Raw genomic sequence first — 26,254 nt, 5'->3', positions numbered from 1 at the left:
TGTTATCCACTCCTTTTTTAATTTAAAATCCCACAAAAGACAGAAAAATTGCAGTACACCAGAGTACTGTCAGCCAGGCTAGATAGTATCCAAAGAGGGAATCCAGCTGTCTGCAGTAGTTAGCATTTCAGTGAGCATGAATGGTCTGAACTGGTGAGCATGTATTTCATGATGTTTTATCATGGCACAGAATGAAAAGCAGCAAAAGAAACAAAGTCCTGAATTTATTTGAGTTTCAAATCAGAAAACTTGGCTAGAAAAATTTACCCTAGGAAGTGAATCAAGATATGATGAGAGCATAAATATGTAAATGTGACAAGAACTGGAACAGTCCTTCATTTCAGTCACTGATTTTTGCTTTCCCAGTCACTGATTTCACTGTCCTCCACACAACTTTATTTTCCATTTTTGAAGTACCACACATCAAGTGATCTGTTTTTCTTTCCATTACCCCTTACCCTAACATGACAGTCAGGTGTCTTTGCAACAGTGCCTGCAAACTGTATTTACAAGAAATTATGTCCCAACCTTGGCAGGGTCCAGCCATTTTAGCTGCTTTACAACAAGTATCTTAGTATGAGAGCACAGTTATATCAGATGCATGAAACATTTTGCCTCATAGCCAGAAAACAGGCCCAGCAGAAAGCAAACTGAGGGTCTTAACAGATTTATTAGTAAAAACACCTACAAAGAAATAAACCCAGGCAAGGTTTATCTTCCATACAGGAATAAGGGAGAAGGGCAATTTAAATTTTTTCTTCCCAGTAAGTAGCAAAATAAAATTAAATACTTGACATATCTAAAAATTATTAAGTTAGTTATCACTCTTAAATCACTTTGACTCAGAGTACCATCCATCAAATCCATATTGCCTATGGATATTATGATCCCACACATTACAAAGTATTGCTCCTTTCCCCAGAGTAGGTAATAACAGCTGAAAAAGAGGTGAAAAATACATGTAACAGAAAAAAGAATCTCACACTTTTTATGAGGAATTATAAATACATGATCCTAATATTCTTCACATTACATCACAGACACTCATCTATATGCCTTGTATATCAAAACAAGACATCAGAGTCTGAGCTGCTAGCCTAACAAATGCATTTAAATGCTGACACTTTAAGAAGCAGGAATTAAGTATTGCAAATGATTATACCAAAATCACTTCTACAGGGTAAGAAGCTACCATATAGGGGTCCTCAACATGCATATTTTTGCTTAGATAAAAGATATATTATGTCAACATCAAAGATGAATTTCATCCAAATACTGTTCATTTCTACCTAATATTTCCTTCTTCGTCTCCAATGTTGGAGAAAATAAGAAAATTAATAGGAACATCCACACTTTTGGAGTGAATTGTTTGTATCTTCTTTCTACAGACTACACTATCATATTTCTTGTTCTAGGTACAAAGACACTGCAGTGTTAGTCAGTCCATGAAGTTATAGTTTGTGAGAATGTGGCTGTGGCTAACTTACTAACATCAAAAACCCACTGTCACCTCTAAGGCAGTAGGAGATCAAAGAATCAATCAAACAAACAAAAAATCAATGAATCACACATTTCCACTCAGTGGTTAATTTCTGTTAAAAGCTGAATCATTATTACACCTCTCTTTAGGAAGATACAGAAAGCTTTGTATTTTTATGCGCAAGCATATATACATACGTGTATACACACACTCTCTCAAATACTATAATCTCACTCTCCAATATAATTTCATTCAATAAACCTCATGTTTTATTTTATAATCCCCTTTCTAATCTGCTTTGATTAAAAGAAGCCAAACTCAAGCCTGGGTAGTGCTACTGCAGGGGATTTCACGTTATGTTCATTTTACAGACAGGATAGTTTAAGCTGTCATTTCTGTCACTCTGGGTGTTTGATTGTTTACTACATGAAGTGTTTCAAGCCACGTCAGAAGATTATTCTTCTGGTATCTTGACAATAAATTTCATATTCTACTACTGTATAACTGATGATGCTGATGCAGTTAGGGATGTAAAAGTATTGTATTAAAATGAGTATGTTCACATAGTTCAAAGACACTGCAAAACGGAGTCTAATTTTGTACAGACAGAAATGACAGGGATATACATATATGGACACTCACTGGATGCAGCTTAATCAGCAAATCTTCAAAAACATGACATCATATTTTCAATTTTTCAGCACATAAGCATATGACATCTTTCTACTTATTCCAGCCTCAGTTAATTTGTCTTGAGCAGAAAAGACCATACACTTTATTACATGGTTTGTGTTTGGGGAGCTTCCTTCATTTAATGTACATGCTAGGAGATAAAGCGTAAACAAAAATGGGCATTCTGGACAATGCAATACAATCCTGGAGCAATACATCTCAAGCACCAACAAACTGGCTTAGCTGCTCTCCCAAATTCACCTGCTACATTAAATTATGTAGGATTTCCTTAGATGTAATAATTATTAATGTAAGAGGCTGTAGTAATGAGTTTAAATCAGGGGTGTGACTTACAAAGTTGTACACACAAAATAAAGTAAAACGACATCAGAAATGGGAGGAAAAAGACAAAAAAAGAAAAAATCAAATCTAATTCCCTAATTTTAGGAAACACAATACGCTATTAGAATCTTCTTACTGGTTCAATGAAGTTGACAGCTTAACTGTCAGTTAAAAGTAAAATCTGAAGGTGCCATTTTAATACTTATGCAATATAAAGTAATTCTAACTGATTACTTGATATACAATATAATTAACCCATGCAATAAATTAGAGAATGAAACCAAGAGGTTACCTAATTAGCTCAGTAACAGCAATAATGACATTTTTGTGGATTTTAACAGTGAATTAACAGCTGAAAAGCAAAATTAATGGCCTGAAGTAAAGACAAGAAAAAAAAATTTTCTGTTGGCAGTACATAAATAAAAACAAATAATTCACCATTACCTCATAAGTTCTTTATTTTACATCTTTTTAATTGGCAATGAATTTTGACAATTCAATGTTTACCTTTATTTTAATGATCCTATTTCTGAGGTAAATAAACCCCTTTTTTCAGCCTTCATCAGATCTCTCTTCTAACTACCTAATTCCAACTCTGCCACTTGATTCACTCTAGTACTAAGAAATGCTGATATACAAGAATATTTGATATGCTGGCACTTCAATATATATTTCAATATGGAATTTCAACAATTGCTTCCAAATCATCACCTCTCAAATATATTTTAATTAACTGCAATCATATTCCATAACTTCATACTAAAATATAGCAGCTGTTTTGAAACATCTGAGATAATAATTTATAGCATTTAATCTGTCACAATTAAATGTGGAACTATAAACAACTACAACATCTTAACAGTCACTCAGAGACAACTTAGCAAATCTTTCTGTGTGCAAATCATTCTGCAAACCCAATGATCCACTAAATTAAAGTTCTTTCTGGTCACAAGATGCCAGGTTTTGTTACAGCATATTATCATTCAAAGTGTAAAATACCTACATTATTATATTATGACTTGCTTACAAAGAGCCTCCTATATCTTAAACAACAGGTAAGTTTATTGAACTCGAACAATTCAGATGCAGGATGTTCTGGAAACCAGACTTTCAAGCTCTGCTGTCTTCTCTTGGGTGACACAAAGAGCAAGCATGAGATTCTACACGAAAGGAAATGGCACAAAAATCTAAAAAGAAGTCTACTGTCTTCAGTCCATCATGTGAATTCACCTTCTCTACAGCTATACCTGCTGTAGCAATCCAAGCTCTTTAGGGACTATTTCGCTAAAGCTTCATACTGACACCTTTCTCAGTCAATGGTTTGTAGTTTAAAGAAGAGTAGTGTCTGGCTTCTGTAGTGCTCTGAATTAGTACAGCATCTGCAAATCTAAAAATCATTAAATGAACTCACTGAAATTCAGGCACCAGTGTAATCCATAAAACTTTATAACTCTATAACAGAATGGAATAATTAGATCTATGATGGTTCTAAATATAACTATGTACCATATTTTATGCATCTTTAAAATGCAGGATGAGAAAACTTCAGCTGGAACATCACTATCTACTCATGTTTCATGATTTATGTTTCCAGTATTTTAAAAGTGTTCATCAAAATACCAAGTATTTATTTTCCTAAGTTCCATTCAGAGCTTAAACATACATTGGTTATAAATACAACAAGTAAAACATGAGCTCAGGAAATATGCAATGCCTCTGACCGATTTTAGTACTTGGGTATCTTGCTAAAGGAAAGACTTGGTCTGAAGTACTGCTGTGCTGGAGTTTGGCAAAAACCTTTCAACTGAAAATTTCTAACTCACTGAGGAAGTTGGTCATCTTAGACCTTGATCTTAAGAAGCAAATCTTCCCAGAGTGTTCATGCTGGAGGGAGATGACTCGAAATAGATTGCACAAAGTGAAGCTTTCTCATGTTACACTGGGATCAAAGCCTACAGACAAATACAGAGCTAACAGACCATCTCACATCTTGGTGAGCTTCTTACAGTCCTTGATACAAATGTTAGTTAACTAATGCTCTTACACCATGGGTCAGTTACCTTGACTATCCTGTAGCTAGCGTGAAGATAAGATTGTCCATAACAGCAGACAGGTGCAGAGCTGACATTAGTCCATGAGTTAATCCCACAACCTACACAAATGCTCTTATCCTCTGGTAAATGGTAAAAGCCATTTACAGCCCTAATACACAGTACAGTGCTTCAAATTACCTCAGAATTGGTGCAATCCTTGCATTTCCAGGTAAGCATGAAATAATTTGAAGTCCTAGAAGTAACTAAAATAATATATCTTTAGATTAACTGTTAATTCTTCATTCTGAGGATTTTCCACTGCTCAAAGCCATTTACTGTGGTTTCAAGAAAATCTATTTAAAGGTTTGGAAGCTGAAAAAGAGATCATTGGGAATTTAAGGGGAAAAAAGAAATGAAAAATGTTTATTTAAAAAACCAAAGGTTTCTGGTTTTCTCTCACTAAACACCTGTGTGACGGTGATACAATTAACATCTATAGCATCACCAGCTGATATCTCTTTTAGATAACTCCTTTAAGTTCATACTACATCACAGGAATTCACCCATCCTATCTAACTAGAAACCTAACTTATGTAAAACTTGTAGGTATCTAGGAAAATAGATATTTCACATGAAGTGTGTATTTTATCTGCTTAACCAGAAAGGAAACATGACACTGACAACTTGTGAAGAGAAATCTTACCTAACCCAAGTCACTCTATGGCTGTGCTAAATAAGCTACTGGTCTGGGGCAATATGGATGGCAGAAGCATGTAAATCAGTATTTCATTCCAGATCAGCAGTGAGGTTTCAAATTAAATCTCCCAATTGTCTCCCTTTACTGTGCTTGGGTTTCACAACACAGAGCAGTCATAAAACACATGAACTAGATGCTTTTACAATTAAAGTAGATCAGAAGATTCATTTTAGGAATACATCTAATGTACTGCAAGTGCTGAGGAAGAGACATAGCAAGGGCAGCTTATCTAACTTGCACAGAATGGATTTGACTCATCAAAAAAGGTCTGTCTAAATCAACACTTACTGTGTAGTACTCTTAAAGAGACAGAGTAATCTTAGATTTGGGTAAAGACAACATTTATGATAATAATGAGATCATTGTGCAAGAGACTTTCTGCTTGGATTAGAAACATGTCAGTCCATTTCTTGATTTTTCATAATATAAGCCATGACTTCCTTCAAACTACTTGCGAGCAATGACTAGGTGGTGTGTGACTGCAACTTGCCTGGTCAAGATAAAAAGCACTGCCATCTCTGATTTCTCGTCGCTGTTTGAGGTCAGTTTCTGTGGTGTCCCTCGACAGTGCAATATATTCAACCTCCCGCTTTGTCAGCTCCTGTGGACAACAGTCTAAAGTTATTACAAAAATAACACTATAACCCGAGTGGCTGAACTTTAACAATACACCTAATGGTATAATTGTACAAAGAAAGCTCTAGGAAGCAGCACAGTGATCTGAAATAACTCTGAACAAAATTTAATATCTCTCATTTTTAAAATGTTAACAGTGTGTTCAGTCTCAAACAAAATGGCTTGAATTTATTTTCCCCAAACCTATTCTAAAAACTTAATAACCAGCTATACTCTTTCCACTGAACATCCATAACATCCTGTAGGTTAATCTTCTGGTTCCAGACTCTCGAAAACAGCTGGCATCTACAAATCACAAATAAAAAACAGAATTTTTCTGTAAAAGATTGAAACGTTCAACTCTCACAGTTCAGTAACACTTATACTGTGATGCAGCTGTGATTATCACCTGCACATGCTCTGCCACTGATGAACTATATTATACTTGTCTTCTCTTCCTTGGCTGTCATGAGATGCACTCTGCATCTGTATAACCATAGACTATTTAAAAAAGAAGAACCCTCAGGTTATTGTTTTCCTTATTTCGTTTCAATATGAGATATACTTAGAATTTGCTAACTTAAAGGAACAAAAACAATCCCCCCATGTATTTATAGGAGATATTTCTGATACTTCCATACCTGGTTTATTATGCATTCTGCTTAGGAAACACATTCATAAATAAATACTCTTAGCCTTACTCCTCAATTAAAGATTTCATTCATTTAACAGACCTCTCAACAGGCAGCTTTCAACTACAGTTGCATGAAAAAAATAAAGCAAATATATAAAGCCCATTTAAAACTATTTCCTTTCCACTTTTGCAGTATCTATTGGGTTACAAAGCCACCAATTCCTTTATGTTGCAGGCAGATATAGTTGCACTTTCTTTTCATTAAAGGGGGAAGAAGAGTGTTTTTCAACAATTAGCTCTGTGTAGGAATGCATAGTAGCTTTCAGCAACAGCAAATAAAAGTTTTCCAGGCTTATGTATTTTTTCACTAAAGGCACCACAGCATGTATATATCAGCTCACGTGGAAAGACCAGCCTTCACATAATTTCTTGGCATGGCACTGAATCAGTAAGATGCAAACTTTCTAATAGGTCTCAACTGCATACAGTCTGTGGCATAAATAACAAGGCACTTTCTATAGCCTATGCCTAGATATCAGGTGTTTTCCCAGGTCCTCTTTTTAGGTTACACCAAACTCTTATCATTTATGTTAAGGAATGCATCAAACTGCCAAGTAACACATCTGGTTTGCTGAAATAAAAAACCCTTTCTCTGCTTTACAAAGTTCTTGCAGCTTTCTCCTCTATGCTTTACCTCAGAGAGCTATCCTTTGAATTAGTATCTTTTGATTTTCAAAGGAATGTCTGACCTTTATGACAACTGTTTATACGCTTCCATTTGTGATCCCTCTGTTCAATCAGATTCCAGATAGAGCTCATGGCAGACCAAGTCCTATTCACATCATTTTTTGGGGCAGACATCCCCCCCCCTCCTGATCATTTAAGGGCATTGACTTTCTAAATGTGAAATTTTGTACATGGTGCTGCCATGGTTCATGCAGATGGCTGTGGGCACGTCCTTCCCACATTACAAGAGAGGATCATACACGCATCTACTCTTCCTAAACACTCAGAATAACTGTTCCCAAATGTTAGTCAGAACACTTCTCTCCCAAATCCTTTCCTTCATCTCTTTTTTTTATGTAATGAAGCAAAAACGATTTGTTGTCTGTAGCACTAGGCAGATATCTTAATCTTCTAACATACATAATGCCGAGAACAAACTGTTTCTCCATTTGTGATAGCATATGGTAACAGTTTTCCAACTCTTTTTTTCCCCCTGGAGTTTAAGCAGAAAAACACCTATTAAAATGTCTGTACTTCCTATTTGTCAATAACAAAAACTGACCTTTGGATAGCACATTTATGAAAAAACGTATTTACTTCCTAAGTAGTTTGCTGTAAGACTTTCTAGGGCTACCTTTTCCCATTTGTCTAGTATGTCATTTGTCTAGAACGACTGACATTAGTAACCATGTCTCCAACACACTTAAACCAATATACTCACCAGATACTGCATGGCAATAGATCGCCGGAGAGGCCCAGGAGGCCCAATAAGAAAGACATCTTGGCCAAGAAGATCTTTCTGCATTATCCATCTTAAATGGTGGACTACAGACTGGGCCAGAGTCTCTGTCACTTTGAAACACAAAGATAAGTTATTAAATATTGAAAACTGTTACAATACCTGGCCATTCAACACTTTCTTTGAGCTTATCTCCAAAATTAAAATACACAAAGATGTATTGCTGTAATCTGGGCAGCTGAAAATCAGAGAATTCCACACAGAGTTTATATTAGACCACTTAACTTACATATAAAAGTTTATACATTTGTCTTACCCATTGCTTTTTTCTCTGCACAACTTCATCCTTCAAAAAAAAAAAAACCAACCAATATAAACCAGAAAAAAAAGTTGCAGATTTGTATTTCACATTAAACTGATCAACATGAAGACTGGATTTTACTACTCAATGTTGAGTGGACTCCCCAGCATCAGTTAATATAATATAAATATATTATACATTTACGTAATATATTTACAAAATGTAATTTGTATAATATTTATCCAGCCTGTATCCCAATGCTTCTGCGAACTGTGAAGCTCAAATAAACCCCAGAAAACTCTGATTGCACCAGACTAAGACTAGTGTTCCGGGACAAACTTAATTTATTACTTTTTTAAAAGACAACTCTTGTTCCTGTTTTGACACAATAAACCACAGAATTAAATTATCAAGGAAATAGAAACTTTGGCCTATCACTACATTTATACTATACAGCTTCTCAAATCACAATAAAAAACAAACCAAAGCAGATCTATTCTATTAAGCAATAACATACGCATTAATTTAAAATGCAATAACCTGATGATAATTAAACTAGAACTTTTACCATTCGTATACAAATGCTGGCAGCGCTGGAAAGCATCATGCAGAAATAGCACTGTTGGAGCCATACATCACACTCATTGCCACACATTGCCCAAACCCCAGAAAAGTCCTCCACATCATCCCCCTGCAAAACCTGGCTCTTTCTCAGCCACAAACAAAAAGCACTTGTGCAGGAGAAGGCAAACATAAGCAAATCAGAAGGGAAATTTATGGATGCATGTATGTGTATGGTTGCTATCAGAAGAGTCTGACAAGACCAACGATGAGGTTTGAAGCTGGAGGCTCAAGGGCTGTGACTGGGATGCTGAAGTGCAAGCAAGAAAGGAGCAAGAGGCCATGAAATCTCCAAACTAATACTTGGTTATTTACCTTTTTTACAGTGGGGTTACTGGGTGCAATTAGAAGCCAACATTTACAAAAACAAGCCCTGGTGTTACATCTGATACAGAGGAACCAGTGTGTGCAGGGCACAGTTAAGGACAGCAGGCAATAGTGCCACTCAGTTCTGAAGGGGTTCAGTTCACTGCTGAATCTTCTTTGCAAACAAGAATTAAAATCCATTTTTGTAAAACCATAGAAACAGCATTAAATGCCTGTGTGAGAATCAAGGAAGATTTTTCAAGCATAACGGACATTAAGGAAAATTTTAACAAAAACTAAGTGAAGGTTTTGGTCTTTGGTCTGACAATCAGGAAATCCATTTGAAATCACCAACTTTGAGAGAAATTTACAATACCCTTACTACCAATGTGAACAGAAACAGCATAGACATGCAGGTGAGCAATCTATACATTAGGATTGTCAGATTTATTGTAAACAAGCATTTCAAGTATGCCTTATTGTCTAGCTTTGTTTTCTGAACAACTGTCATTAGTGCTTCCAGGATTAGCTATCATATATAGTGCAGTGAGATCATATGAATTTAAAACATTTTCTTCTTCCTTGCTGAAGTACTGTAGTTCAAAAGCAATGCATATTGTACCACACAGAGCTGGCCAAGTGCAAATCAATTCCTCACAGGGAATAACATGCTCCTTACTACAAGATTTTCAAGGAAATTAGGGACATTCCTATTAGATATATTCTTTGGGAAATAAAGGGTAAAACATCACACCAACTGCTGTGTCCAAACTTTGCTACCAGAGAGCTATGGAAATTTGAAAAGCACCACATAAAGAAGAAGTATTATCTTAAAGGTACAACAAAAAATTTAGGGCAGATCTCACATTCATTATTACTACTACCTGGATTAAGCTAATATGCCTACCTCTAGCGTATTTCTACAACAGCTGTTCCCAAAAGAAGAAAAGTACTTAGCTTGCAGTGGAAAAATAAGCTTGGAACTCTTTCATGTCAAAATTCATGCACTAGAAGCACAGCAAAACCAGCTTTGACATAGCCTGACTACAGATGCCTCTGGAACAATTCTCATTAATATGTGTAGCTATCTTTTTAATTTTTAGGATGGTCTCAAGAAAAAAACGTGTCTCACACTTCAAAGCAGTACCACAAATAGCAACAGGACTTTAGAATGTTCAGCAGAATCTGCAAGAAAAACTATCATGTAAAGGAACACTAGTGTACAGCATTCAAAAAAAGTAAAATCTTAGAATGTGATCCCCATGAAAACCTTAAGGAATTTAAGGACCCTTATCATCATTGTGTTTAAACAGTCCAAATGTACTCTGCAATAGCAATATTGCAAAAAAATGAAACTTACTGTCTGAGAATTTCCTGCTTTTTTTGAGAAAAGGTCACAAAAGACAATTCCTTATTGATAAATTTTGTAGAAAAAGGTGTCCTTGCTTCCTCATTCACATCTTTCTCCTCACAAACAGATGACAGGTAGATCAATTATAATACATGCTTTCAATCACAAAGTAACAGATTGATATCTGAAAATTCACTCAAAGGAAGCCTGTTACAAATGATGCCAGCAATTCCAAGCTAACATTCCCTCAGGTGAACTGCCAAGAGAACAGCTTCCACTTGTCAGTTCCTTCAGTACTAACATGTAAAATCTGTACATTGTTCAGATACTAAACCCACTTGACCTGCCCAGTTGTCTTTTTAAAATTAGAATGTAACATTTTCTTGTACACACAATCTGTGCAGCAGAGTTTTCAAAGCACAGTATGCTTTTCAAAGGCAATCTCAGATGCACATACTCAGTATGTTGCATATCATTTATATAATTTTAGACTACTTGTACTGTGTTCTTTGCATTGCAAGGCTTTTAATAATGTTCTATGACATTTAGAAGACAGAGCAAATTCACTGAGGAAAGCATCAGCAAGTATATTACAGCAATTTTTATTAATTACCTGATGAGTCAGATAGCATCTAATACAAACTGGGATTGCACAATCTGTTTAGTGGCACTCTGCTGATTTGCAGCAGTTAAATAGAAGGCCCTATATTCCTAATCTGCAGGATGGTGCATAGCAAGCCTCTGCAGTGTATTCTCTAAGACACCATCTGGCACATGCAGGAGAGTAGTTGGTGCTATAATTTGCTATTCCTGTGTACCAAGGACTAACAGCAAAAGAAATTGCATTCTATTGATTCGTAATAAGTGGTAAGTACAACAGCACCTAGCAGAATCCGCACAAACGTTCTGTAAAGTGAGCAGCTGAAGCTGAACAAAGAAATCCCCAAATAAGAAAAGTAGAAAATGTTTTAGACAGATTTTGAAGCAAATGCAGCAGCTGCTCGTTTGATCCACAAATCAGCTTTTGATAAAGCCAAGACTGAAATGGCTATGCTAGCCTCAGAAATATTCAAGTTCATTCATACTTGAATTCTTGGCACACTCACTGAAGCCGTAAGATTCATTGGAGATACCAGACAGTATCTCCTGGCAAGTCCTTGTGTTCCACCTACATAAGAAATCCCATAAATGAAGGAGACGTGTAACTCTTACCACTGTTCAGACAGTTAGGTAGATTGATTCCCAAGAATACCTATTCCACATGCAGTACAAAATACAGCAGAACATCTGTGCCTGTATGACTGTGGTCAATCACATAATAACCAACAGGCACTCAGAAGACATCAATATACATAATTTCAGCAGAAAAAAACAAAACGTCTGCATACCCTGGACCTTCACTAGACAGCATGCTCAGAGTCTGAAAACGACTCCTTGTTTCAGGAGGGCTAAAAGTTAATGACAGGAACAAGATACATTTGAATACTGAGGGATCCTGTAGCTGTCCATGGCTGTGTGCAGTACATCCAACACTGGGAGCAGCAGCTGTAAAACACAGCTAAGGGAGGAGGGACAAGGAAGGAGGTCTTTGACTAAAAACATAAATATATTTCAAAAAGGGAATTTTTATTTTACTTTTTAAATGAGGTCACTGAGACTTACTTCACAGTTTGTTCAAGCTGGGGGACAATGAGGAAAGAGAGTGAGGTGGCCAGGACAGGGTGAAGGAGGCAGCATAGCCAAGGTGCTCCTATGGTGGTCTGCATTCAGCTGCTGCCATTTAGCAAATAAAAAAATTGCTGTTCTTCCCATTTTATGCTGATGCACAGAACCCAAAGAGTTTTCAGTCTCATAACGTGGTTACATCACAGACAGTTTTCACTGGAATTCTATTTTTCCTCATAATTTTTTCATGGGAACACTCTTCATTCAAAAAATTTTTGGTTTTGCTTTTGGTGTTAAAGAAACAAGCTGCAAGTTTTTGCAAGGGCTTAGAAAGGGGGAAGTTACTTCTTGGATGAGACCATAAACTCATTTACCAATTCCTCTGAGTTGATTACTTCACAGGAAGGTGTTAATTCTACATAGATAAATCATATCTCTCAATATGAGTAAAAATTAAAATACAATACAAAGGAAACATGTAAAACCAAATTGCTTTCTGGAAGAAACCCTGAATAGGATTCTGAAGACTAAGTTTCTCCCTGTGACACAAACATGGGATAAGTGAAACCATTCCTAGCTGAATGTACTACACAGAAAAACACACAATCAGAACAGTTATCCATAGCTCAGACTCCAACTGGAGGGACACAGTGTGTCTGCTCTTGAGCACAACAGCTTAGGCCAGCGCCAGAAAGTATGAGAGAACCTATGATAAAAACAAGAAAAATTATCCTAAGATATCTGAATTGAGTCTAGAAAAGAAATAACTGTTTTCCAATATGTGTTGCAGGGCATGTTTATTTTATCCAGTTTATTGTTATAATGGGTTGTTCCTATGTACCCCTATGTTTTCCACAGCTGGTTGGTCCCCAAGTTGCATCCACCCCTTAAACTAGCTTGTTTGGCATTCCCTGCCCTTTGTCCATCACTGTAACCCCGCCCTTTGTTCCAGTCCATCATTGTAACCCTGACCCTTGTTCCAGTCCCTTCCCTGTCCATCACTGTAACCCTGTCCCTTGTTCCAGTCCCTTCCCTGTCCATCATTGTAACCCTGTCCCTTGTTCCAGTCCCTTCCCTGTCCATCATTGTAACCCTGTCCCTTGTTCCAGTCCCTTCCCTGTCCATCATTGTAACCCTGTCCCTTGTTCCAGTCCCTTCCCTGTCCATCATTGTAACCCTGTCCCTTGTTCCAGTCCCTTCCCTGTCCATCATTGTAACCCTGTCCCTTGTTCCAGTCCCTTCCCTGTCCATCATTGTAACCCTGTCCCTTGTTCCAGTCCCTTCCCTGTCCATCACTGTAACCCTGTCCCTTGTTCCAGCCCCTTCCCTGTCCATCACTGTAACCCTGCCCCTTGTTCCAGTCCCTTCCCTGTCCATCACTGTAACCCTGCCCTTTGTTCCAGTCCCTTCCCTGTCCATCACTGTAACCCTGTCCCTTGTTCCAGTCCCTTCCCTGTCCATCACTGTAACCCTGTCCCTTGTTCCAGTCCCTTCCCTGTCCATCATTGTAACCCTGTCCCTTGTTCCAGTCCCTTCCCTGTCCATCATTGTAACCCTGTCCCTTGTTCCAGTCCCTTCCCTGTCCATCACTGTAACCCTGACCCTTGTTCCAGTCCCTTCCTTGTCAATCATTTTTAACCCTGTCCCTTGTTCCAGTACCTTCCCTGTCCTTCATTGTAACCCTGCTCCTTGTTCCAGTTCCTTGTCAGTCCTACCCTGGGCTAATCCCAGGTTGTCCCACCCCTTTGGAAATCCCCTGTTACTGGATGTCCCATTGGCCCATCTGTCCCTTTCTGGTCCCCCTGCTCCCCTCATGGGTTCCAGCTCTGTAAAACCCTCCCCTCCACTCCCTCCCTAAGGATCCCTCACTGGTCAATTGTTTGTACACACCTCCTGATCTGCCCCCATATTTAATCCCAAGAACAGTACTGTTTGGGGCTCTTTGCCTTTGAACCCTCCCACCCTGATAAATACTTTGGAACCTCAGAAGCTGAGAGCCTCCCTCAATTCCTTTGCCCAACCCTAGACACCAACCACACTGAAGAGCAACTAGCTGTAGAGGTTCTGCCTCCAGAAATCCCTACTCTGGGGCAGTTCCCCACAGCTGGCACAGTGCTGGTGTGTCTATAGAGAGCTAGCCCGGGCTCTGGTGGCCCGCGTCAAATACGCGACACAGAACCACCAGGAGGGAAAAAGTTCTCTGCTTCAAGGTTATGCTAGATAGAATAAACCCCTGGCAACTAAACATATGCCCAAAAAACTTAAATGAAGCATTACAACAAGCTTTTGTCACAAACGAATCCTAAATTACTTGTGCAAAGTGTGTGGAGAAGCTCTGATATCTATCTCACAGGCACATTTTAAGGACAAGGAGAACAAACATCTCTCAGGAGTAGTTTGGATCCAGCTGATCTTGCTTTGAAGCACAAGGAACAGTGCAGACAACTTGAGCTCCATCCAGACCTTCTCTGAAGGTTTCCATAACCCCATGTATACCTGTGCCTCACTCTCAGTACAGAAAAAACAGGGATAATGACATAAAATGTCCAGAGCTCAACTGACAAAAAGCCCACTATTTCAGATTCTGGATGAGGAGGTAACACCCAAATAACAGAACAGTTGGAAGCCTAAGTGAAAACTCAAACTGTTGAAATAATCATCATCTCTGACAGCAGACACCTTCCCTGAGGCTAGGAATGAAGAAATGTAATGACTGAAGTGTTTGTTAGCATGAAATTACAGTCATCCTGCAACACAACCTGTCTAGAAAGTATTGGACTCCTTACACTCAGATATAAAATTAATACAAAAAAGAACAAGCACATATTCCAGTGAAAATCTGAGCCTACTTAGAGCAAAAACTGAACACACACCAGTCCCAGCTTCACTATGTGGCACATACCACATGTGAGGACATACAGATTATTACATGCATAAACATTGTTTGAATTCCTCACAATAATTACTGTTTCATATCATTCAACTGAAAAAAACTAACAAAATTTATCACTTAAGCCCTTGTTACACACAGCACTTCTGATGGCACACTGGGGGGGGGTGCTTAGATCAAGGACATCTGGCAAAAATGACACTCTTTCAAATTAATCTTCCACGATTCAATGCAGTTGCATCTAAACTCTCTCAAATGCACTTGCACCTTCACAAAGCAGCAAAGCCCTGTTGCAAAACAACATCTCTTTTCTTGCCCTAATGAGAAATTGCCATCACATAAAGTTTCTCCAAAGTATAATAACAGAAACAATCGTGCTTTCAGACATGGTGAGACTAAAATGTAATGCTAATTTTTACTGATAAGAGAACAAACTATGCAAAAATAAGTGCCCTCTTTCTAGAACGTGTCAGACACAGTTGTGACAGAAATTCCATTAATAAAATTCCCTTGTGTATGACTCATTTTCACTTGTCACTTACAAAAAGAACTCAGATTTGATGTACTTTCAATTATCGTCTTCCAAGAAAAAGCCGTTTGCCAACAACAGCAAAACAAATTTAATATTTCACATTAACACACAGAATGGAGCATTTAATAGAGAACTTGCCAGGGACCTAGCAAAAAACCTGAAAAGCAAAGACATGGAAACATAGGGCAAGCAGCAATATCTATCCTATCCACTGTAGTAAGGTGCAATAAAGGAGTTAAAATCAATCTAGATTGGTACCACAAAGAAATATTTTGGTATCAATTATGTGACAAAATGACAAATGTAAAGTTTTGTAGGTACGTAATACATTTACATTCTTTACTGTGTTACGATTTTTTCAGATTTTTAAGGCTATTTTTAAGCCTATAACAATGCTGAGTTTAGACTGTGTTATAATATGCCTAAAATTTGCTGCAAATTACAGATATAAACTTTCAACAACACATTTTAACATGGCTTTTATCTGGCAGAAGAACAAGAGCAAAAACATTCTACTTTACACAAAGAGCTGGAAAACAATATCATATGCAATACTAGTAAATTAGCTGCAATTGCTTCAATTCCCTCCTGCTAGTTCTTACTCTACTACAAACATTACCATGTCAGAGACCTTCTCAGAGATACTTCCCACTTAAGCAAATAATCTAATTATTTCTAGTCTTTGTTTAAAAGAAATCAGGAAAGCACATTTTTCACTTGAATTTAGTATTCTTTACTAAAATAATTTTTCAAAATATATGATTTTTTAGTCTATAAATTAGTATCAACATGTTATTACTTCCATTTGATTTACACCAAAACAGCTTGTATCTACAGCGGCCATTCACCCAGCAAAAAGACAAGTACTCTTAAAAGAAGAAAAAAAATTTGTTAAGTAATGCACATCTCCAAATATCTCACAAGATGATAATCAACATGAAGTCAATAAAATCTACTTAACTCCACTACAGGAATATATCTTTGTTCTCCATAGTAAGATAATCAAAGAACTTGGGTTAAAAAAAATTCCTAAGTCTAAATATACAAAGAAACTGCACTCAAGTATTTGAAATAGATTTTCTGCTATGAAATACATTAATATCCTATCTTACTTAATTTTAACTCATTTGATACTTAGGTTTACAAGCAAAATTTTGTACCTTAAGTAAGCCCACTTTCAGTATGACTACTGATGAACAACAGTAACCCAAGCATGACACAGGCTTCCTTCAGTCATGATTATTAAAAATTTAAAAAGAGAGAAACTACTATTACATGTGTTCTAATAAATGTTACTGTTACTTGGTATCAGACTTAACGTTAGTAACAATAATATTATTATGTGGTATCAGATTTTCACTAAGATGTCATTCCATACAGTTCCATGTTTAATAATTTTCATTATCAGTTTTCAACCACTTTTTCCTTCTTATAGTCATTAAATAGAAAAATCTCTCCTTTGATTCTACCAAAAGCTTTCATAATTCTCTTACATTCTCAGTCCAAAGAACTGAAAAGAGATTATGTTAGAGTAACTTAGAGCTAACATTTAACTTGGTGAAGAGTGCAAGTTGAACAAAATATGTCATACTTAATGGTAAAGCATTGTTATAATTAACACATTGGATACAGCACAGAAAATGAGAAAGCAAATCAATCTAACAGAATTCCAAATAAGTGAAATTAATTAGCATAGACAACTGATGTCCTTGATGATCAAAATAAGAAAATAAGCATACAAAATACAGGGTGAAAAGCAAAAATGTATTATTTAAGGAGCTGTAAAAAGTAATAACGATGTGCAACATTTCTCAACTGTTTGGCTGCATTCCCAGGGAACTCATGAGGAATGGGAAGTGTCATTGCTGTCTAAAACAGAAACCTTTTCCTCATGGGCTACCCTGCAACAAAGGTTGGCACAGGGCACTGGAACTTTTTGGTACCTTAGATCAGATCACCTGGTATGAAAGAGAAAGTATGATGCTTACTGAGTTATGAGACTTCAGCAGCCCACAAAGTCCAGATGCAAATCAGTGATCTGGGCAACCAGACTACTGGCAGATTTCACACAGTCAAATAGTCAAAGCAAACAAAGTCTTCCTTTTAATATTATCCCTTCAACAACTTGATCCAGCTGAAGATGTCACTGCTGTTTGCGGAGGAGGTTGGACTAAATGACCTTTAAAGGTCCCCTTCCAACCAAAACTATTCTACAATTCTGCATTTCTGCTACACCTCTCCAAGGGAAAATATTTCAGACTAAATGTTGTGTGACAAAACAGAGGTAAGAAATAATTATCTAAACATGCCAATATTAACAGTCTACTATCCCAGTTATTGTAAAACCAGGAATCATAGAAACACAGAATGGTTGAGGTTGGAAGGATCTCTTGATGCCACCTTGTCCAACCTTCCTGCTCAAGTAGAACCACGTAAACCTGCCTCATGAACTACAGCACTATTGCCTAAGAAAACAGTGTAAACTTTTTATATTGTCAGCTGTGCAGTGGCAAGTCTATCATTGATATTATCAATGCCGTGCTTCTAAAAAAATAAAAGAAACAAAAAGACCAGTACCCCAGGAGTTTTCTTGATTCAAAATGCCATGGAATGAAGAAAGTAAATCCACTTGAAGTCAATGATTACACCCACTTTCCACCTGTAGAACTGCACAATGACAGGCACTGGGAATTCTCAGTGCTTGTCCCTGTGTACACAATAGCATAAGGCTTGCAAACCTTTTTAGAACGCCACACGTGCTTGGTTTTGGTCTGCAAATTTATCTGAGTGGAAAAATCAGGTGTTAGGGGATGTTCTTTAACTTGCATTCAGAATATCCAGCAACCTGCATGTGAAAGTACTGAACAAACGGTAGCTGATCATTTTGGACCCTCAGGAAACATCCAACCCATGTACTGTGAAAAGCCACAACACAAACATTATTCACTTGTGATCCATGGTGCAAAAGGAAAAGCTCAAGAAGCATGTGTTCTCCATGAACAGTCAGGAAATAAGGATGGCTGCAAACCAGTGATGTCTGTAATAAATGTGAATCAATTTTAGGTACATTTGTGTGCATTGTTAACATGCATAATTGGCTGTTTATTTTCCATTCAACAGCATCTTTCATGACTATGCAACTGACTTTCATTAACTTGATGGATCACAAAGATCTGTATGTTTGCTGACAACAATTATGTGATAATTTGGGAATACTAAATATCACAGTAGAAAAACGCCATACATCTGCAAACTCCTATAACATATAATCATATTGCAATTGAATGATAATTCTAAATGGCCACAGTTTTATGACCAAACAACTTGAGATGATTTCTAGAAGTAATGCCTGGATAAGAACCCTTCTGAACATACACATACTATTCTCTTACTGTCCCACTGACCAATGGGACGAGTTATATTCAATGTTAAGATTCCTAAACAACCAGCTGAACCAGAGTAATGATATAGTAATGATCTACACAAAGACAGCCTCCCCAAAATTGCATGCTTATTCAAAATAGATTTCTTAGATCATTTCAGTAAAGTCAGTGAGGTGATTGAGTAAGGAGAATTTTTTTTAATAAAGCTTTGAAACTCCTTCAAAGAGAAAGCAGGTCCTTACTGTAGTTCTGTGGAACAAGTTCTGGGTTCTTCGGTGTTTTGAGTTTAAAAGACACATCTCCAATAGTGACAGTATCACCTAAAACAAAGAAAATAAGTCTTTTAGTTCTTTCATACTTAGATACTTTTAACTATTTAAAGTCCTTAAAATTTAAATCATATGCCTGCTGTGGTGAGGCTGACTATGCTTTCACAAAGCAGCCTCTAATGTGTTTGTGCTTACTAAACAGGCTCTGCTGCTTTTCAGAAGATCAGGACAATTTACATTTAATTAATATTACTTCCTCCTGTTTTTCTTTTATTACTGTTCTTAGACCCTTAAGCTGTTGGGAACTATGGACATCAAGCCCACTGTAGAACACAATTCCAGCTACAATTGTTGACTTACTGAAATTAAAACTTTAGCATGTTTGCCTGTAGAGTTATCAGCAACAGACACTTGTAGAGGTGATCTTCCTGAGTTTTCAAGCAGTCTGGAACAGTATCTGTTAGAGGTACAAAATTACATACTCATGCCAGTAGGCCCTTCCTGCACTCCCTGACTAAATGGCTGCAGAACCTGGAACCTTTCCAAAGTTTGAGTGGTCTCAAGCACTTCTTGCTCTGGGTTTCAACAAACCTAAAGCATCTGGCCATTTTATTTAATGGTCTCTTCACTAGGACCTGCCTGTCTTATCTACCTTTCTGCAACAGAGGCTGGAATTAAATTGCAGGGCATGCCCTGTGCACTTTCTCACGGAAATTAAAAGTGAAATCTAGTTTGCAGTACAGAAATGGGCAAGCACCAACACAGCAGTAATCACACTGAAAAACAGCACAACACCCAAAATCCAAGAAAATTAGGTTTGGACTAGTAAGAACACCAAAGTTTATTTTCTTTCAAGGGTTTGGGCCCTACAAATGAATTAACAAGTATTAAGACCGTGAAACTAAGATGACTCTAGCAAAATGACATTTTTCCCATTACTGTTGCTAAAGATAATACCACCTCCACTGCATTGTAGTCCATGTGTGAGGTTGGAGAGGATTGCTGGAGTAAGACTGCTGCACAAGGGGTATAGTTTTGCCACAGCACTGATTACACCTCCTTTCCATGAACTGAGGCCAAGTTTTGGAACGGTCTCATATATTGATGCTTTTCTCAGAAGTGAGATGTAGAAAGTACAGAGCCCATAGACAAGATCAAACAAGGTCCAATCCTCTTATAGATCTGCCCTTCCATCCAAGAGGACCCAATCTACAGTTGCCTAGCTCCAGCACCAAAGAAGCCAAACAGTTTGGAAGACCAGTGGTGGAACCAGAAAGAGAGATGCTGGAAAAGCAGCTTGACCAAATTAAGAGGCAATTAAAACTCTTCCCATGCAGTAGTTCCCCTTTCAGTCAGCCATGACTCTTATTTTTGCACTTAAATGCAGTACTATTCCAGCATATCCAGATGTTACTGCTCATCTCACAGGACTGAGAATCCCCAGGTTCAGACATGGCTCATACAATTCATGGAAGAGCTAGATTTATAATAGCCAGAGTAGAATCATCTACAGTAACAAAGAGGAAGCAGTGAAGAAAGGATTATAGCTGATTTCCTGCTAAATTAAAGGGCTTAACTAGAATGCAGAGACTGGGATTCACAGCCTGACATACATGCCTGCACATGGTTCTTTACATTGCATCTGAAATATAAATAATTAGCCTTCCATTTTTCCCTAAAATAATGGCAAAAAGTAGTAAGCTGGTGATTGTTCCCACATTTTATGCAACACAGTATAATACATTTTATGCAACAATACAGTTGGAGCAATACTGAGCTCCAATAGCTTGCCAGAAAGTGGGACACAGGAAACAGCAGTACTGCCATATAAAAGGCAGAAAATGATTTATCCCTGGCTCTCAGAGAAAGCAGAGCCAAGCAGTTCCCACTCACCATGCTAGAACTAAGCACCCTTCTTTGATTGTGCACGATCCTAGAATGGTTCTAAACAGAGCTGGGCTAAGCTAAGAATTAGGCAGCTGTCTAGAGCTTTAGCTCCCTTTTCTGGCCCTTGCTGAATTTTCATTTCAAATGCAGCAAAGGATACTGTGCCCTCTCCAGCCTGAAGCCTTGAAACACAGTCCAAAAGGAAGTCCTGCAATAACTTAGAGCCCTAGTCCTGACTCTGGGAACTCTTACATAAATTAAAGTCACTGAACAACAGACAAAAGCACTGCGGGGACTAAAATCTAGTCTTTGGCTATCCCAGTGTTTTGCCCGTTTCTTTGAGTTTTAAAAACTTAAGTTTTTAAAAAGCTTCATAGTATGAAAAACTTTTACTGACTAAGCATCATCTCCCTTTCCCTTTGTTCTACTGCAGTTCCAGGCTCACTCTTTCTCACTAGGGAACAGCTAATAAGGATCGTGGCAGGGCACAAACATTTCTGCCACCACACCTTTTTAATCTGGGCTACCCATGGTGATGGGATGAGGGGAAGCCATATGAAGAGTGGCTGAGGTCACATGGCTCGTTCAGCCTGAAGGAGATTGAGAAGATACCTCATTGCAGTCTGCAGCTTCCTCATGAGGGGAAGGGCAGGGGCAAGAACTGATCTCTTACCTCTGGTGGCCAGGGAGGCGTGAAGTTGTCAGGAGAGATTTAGGAAAAGGCTCTTCAACCCAGAGTATGGCTGGGCATTGGAACAGGCTCCCACAGCCTGACAGGACTCAGGAAGTGTTTGGATGGGTCTCAAGCACATGGGGGGGTTCTTGGGGCAAATTCCTGTGCAGGGCCAGGAGTTGATGATCCTTGTGGGTTCCTTTCAGCTCAGGATATTCTATTAATCTATGCTTCTATGAAAATAGCTCCAAGTTGAGGAAAACACCCTAGGAGCTCACTGCTTTCTGCAAAAGTTGACATCTCTCTCGCTAGCTCATCCTTGAACTTTACTTTCTTCAGGACATGTAAGGCAACCTGCTCTTTTTAGAATGGTAGTGACAGTTTACTTTCTCAGAATTTCCCACCCAACATGCAATGAGACATGGTTAATTGGCTCCCATCTGAAATCACCTATTTCAGCTATAAATACTAAAAATACTATTTTATGCATACACAGTCTTTCAAATATCATAGATATCATCTACAGAATAGAATTCCAGTTACCTAGTTTATTAGCATGGCACTGAAAAGCCTTAGTTGATTTCCTATACTCCTTTAAAAAGAAATTCCCAAAACTGAGTTCCGCCTAGGTGAAAAATTAAAAATGCATTACTTCTGGTAGCATTTATGTCAGTCCATAATCACACTAACTCTTGATCCAACACATCCAATCATGTCATGTTCAAAAATCCCACAAGTATTTCAGACATCAATGGACCCTACAAGCTTTCATGAAAAATGGATTGGAAGACAACTATATGTAAGATGTGGTGAGAGCTGAGCACAGTCAGGGTATTCAGCTTTTAATTGTTTGTTGCTGCCTGGAGACAAATGTTGCCTTCAGCTTCACCTGTCTAAAAATCAAAAATATTAGCAGTGTTTAATAGAACCTTAAGCAATAATAAACCAAGACAGCAGAGTCCCTTTTCCTAGTTAAATGAGCATAGGGAGGATTAGCCCACTAATCTTATCACACACTTTCACCTGGGCAGTATTTTCTTGTCTCAATTTGTTTCTTCTGTACTTGTTTAAAAACTCATGTTTGGTTACTCCATTTCCAAGCCCTTTGAACAGAAATGTCATTCTGGACAGGCTCTTTCTAGTGTTTCACCAGCTGGCAAGGAACTGATAACAGACTGCTTGGTAAAATGGTGGTGTAAAATCAACAACACCCGTAATTTGAGCACATGTATCCCAAACTGTTCAGCTACGTGGCAAACTATGGAACAGCCCACGTATATTCCAAGCCATTCCACAAGCTACTAGCACACTATGGTAGACAAGAGCTATATCCACAGGATTTTGTGATGGAGAATTTGTAGGCTGTATCAGGTTTGCTTGGGCAAGCAGTGAAGATGTGCTTCTGCTTTTTGTCTCCTACAGAGAAAACAGTAACCTTGGTGGGATACAAGCAGGGCACAATGTACACAAAGCAACATGGATGCTGAAACAAAACAAGAGCCACACTGGTCAGATCCCAATAGGTAAAGGGGACATCGCATTCACAGGGCAGCCAGGATACAGACACAGGAGGTCTTTTGAGAGTGTATGCAACAGGGGTCAAAACTGGCAGCACTTAAAGACTGAAACCAGTAACAGGATCCTAAAGATACTTTCTGGGGAAAAAAAAAATAAATATATATATAGCCTCAATACATGCAATGGGCTCTTTCTACTGCACCTGAAAATGGTGTGAATTGCATCTCAGGCAGTATGGAAATTTACACATGGACAAATAGCTACCCAGTAATTGCAGAGCACTGAATGATACACTCTCTTCTTTAGACCTATATTTCAGACCAAAAGAGTATTATTGTCTGTATCTGCTTTTACAGTAACTGAGAAGAGCTCTTTGGATAAGCAGGCCTAATTCTTCTACTCAGTCTGAACAGAAAGGCAGCACCTCCAGCTCCAAGCCCCTGAGCTGCAGAGGAAGCAGCTGGAGGCTGGGAAGGCACTTTGGCAGGGCACCCCTGCATTAACACCCTGTGCTTTTATTCTCCCCCAGCATCTCCTACTCAGTGTTGACCAATATGGAACAGTAGGTTTGATGGACCTTTGTTCTGACCCACTGTGGATGATGTGATGTTACAATCTCAGTGAGAAAGCTTCCTGAACATGCAGTCTCACTGTGCACTTGACACATTTAATCTTAAAGGTTTGACATCAACTATCCCCTCTTCATGTCTCCTCCTCCCGAGAAGAGACTATTCCCTAATCCTCCTCTTTATTCCTGTATGCTGAAAAGAAAAAGGCACTACTGTTTAAATTATTTACAGCAACACTGGTCACATATAAAGATAAACAGACTGTATATCAACTACAGATTAAGAACTTAAAAAGTAGAAAGAAATTTTATTCTACTTGACATTTTTCTGGTAAAGTAACACAATAAAAATAATAAAATAAATACATTTGAAAATGCTATTTTAAAATAAATAAATCCTATTGTAAAAGAAAAAAAACCTGAAGGGATCCATACATGTATTTAGGTTTTTGAACACACAACACATATATTTCCAATCTCATGTGTAAATCATAATTGTATTATCTGTGTTTTTGTAAGACACTACAATGAAGTTTCAGGAACATAATGTTTTTAGGTTGCTGAATTTACTGTCTCCTGGCCTCTTTAGTCCTGAAAATAGGTGAGATTAACACACTCTCCTTAGTATATTATACGTTCACTTATACACAGACCACCCATCTTGTTTCAAGAGCCTGCAACAGCAAGAGAATATTAAAACTATAAAGGTGCTAAGCTCCACTAATAATAATTTCTATTGGATAAAATCACACCTGTTAAAGGAAAGTCTGAAATCTGTATTATATTCAAATGTATATTTCCAGGTCTTAATTTCATTCTAATGTGAAGGAGTAGGAAAAAATTATGCTTTGAACTGGTATTTATCCAGCACACTTCCATAAAGAAACAGGCAAGAGTGTCAGCTCTCATTAATCCTTGAAGAGCTGACTTATTTGGAAGAAACAGAAATTATACCTTCCAGGTTCCTCAACTTTACGAAATACACTGTTCAGGGGAGGGGGAAAAAAAGCAGCCCTGCAACTTACTTCTTTTTACATTTCACAGCAGCTCTTATTGGCCATCTTTATGGCTGCAAATATTACATTCATTGAGCAACACTGTTACCTATTCTGCACCTCATATCAGTATTGGAAACCTCCCAAATACATGAATAAGAGGGACAGAAACCTATTCCCTGCACTCACAAGGTTTAGGTTTTTTTCCTTGACCACCAGTGCCTTCACACCTATAGATGAAGTGGAGCTCAGCTCCTGTCAACAGGATGCTGCAGTCTGACAGCTCCTACTGACTGAAATAGATGAATGTTTACATGACAAAACTTACCTCCAAGCTAAGCAAAAAAAACCACTAAAGTTCTGGGGTTTTATGGGCAAAAGGAAGTGTTTCCCTCTAAAAAAACAAAACAATTGCTTCAAACATAAAATTTGAGTATTACTTAATCTCTATTCAACATTCTTTTTAGACCTATTTTTTTTGTTTTCAAGTTTGAAGCTAACACTAGACTTTCCAATTGTCTATTTTGGGCTGGCTAATGGTTGTCTTTACTGGGTTACAGTCCAAGGCATCATGAGCCCAAAATCTTGGTATTTACAGAAAGGTACCATTTTCATTCATTTTTCTGCATTAGTAGAAGACCAACAACATGAACTCAGAATCTTATCTGACATTGATCTCTGCTCCCTGGTGACCAGTGATAAGACTTGGGGAAATAGCCTGAAGCTGTGTCAGGGGAGATTTAGGCTAGATATTAGGAAAAGGCTTTTCACCCAGAGGGTGGTTGAATCCTGGAACAGGCTTGACAGGGAAGTGGTCATAGCACCAAGAGTGAAAGAGCTCAAGAAGCATTTGGACAATGCTTTCAGGCACATGGTGGGTGCTTTGGGGTGACCTGCAGAGGACCAGGAGTTAGATTCAATGAACCTTAGGGGTCCCTTCCAACTCAGCATGTTCCGTGATTCTATGATCCAGCCATGCAGGATGCATACAATGTTTACTTAGCAAGAGCTATTATATGTTTGGGCCAATACCCTGAAAGTAGGGAGTCTGATAATGCTCAATTTAAAAAGTCTTATGAGGTGAAAATGTTTACTACCACGATGATCTTCCACAGATTTGATAAATTCCAGAATATCTCCCTGTAATACATTTACCATGTGAGAGGTGTTAAGCTGCCCATTTCATCAAATATCAAAACATTGGTCATCTTCAACCTCAGCATCAGTTTACCACCAAGATGAGATCTGATGAGCTGTGGCTCTGTCTGATTGAATCTCAAAAACCTTCCAGGATGGA

At 38.0% G+C, this 26,254-nt stretch overlaps 1 protein-coding gene across 1 annotated transcript in view; it reads right to left on the bottom strand.

The window, feature by feature from the left end:
• The window catches only part of VWA8 (von Willebrand factor A domain containing 8), a 100,203-nt gene extending 80,852 nt beyond the window's left edge, over positions 1-19,351 (bottom strand). The window contains exons 1-3 of the mRNA XM_062514780.1: positions 19,290-19,351; positions 7,981-8,111; positions 5,775-5,885 (exon numbers count right to left, since the gene is read on the bottom strand). Of these exons, the coding sequence (XP_062370764.1) occupies positions 5,775-5,885; positions 7,981-8,111; position 19,290 (243 nt within the window). The 5' untranslated portion in view covers positions 19,291-19,351. The remainder of the gene's footprint in view (positions 1-5,774; positions 5,886-7,980; positions 8,112-19,289) is intronic.
• Between the last annotated feature and the right edge of the window lie 6,903 nt (positions 19,352-26,254).

The sequence above is a fragment of the Cinclus cinclus genome, chromosome 2 (assembly GCF_963662255.1).
Source record: "Cinclus cinclus chromosome 2, bCinCin1.1, whole genome shotgun sequence".
Lineage (NCBI taxonomy): Eukaryota > Metazoa > Chordata > Aves > Passeriformes > Cinclidae > Cinclus > Cinclus cinclus.
This window is presented reverse-complemented; position numbering and strand designations above follow the sequence as displayed.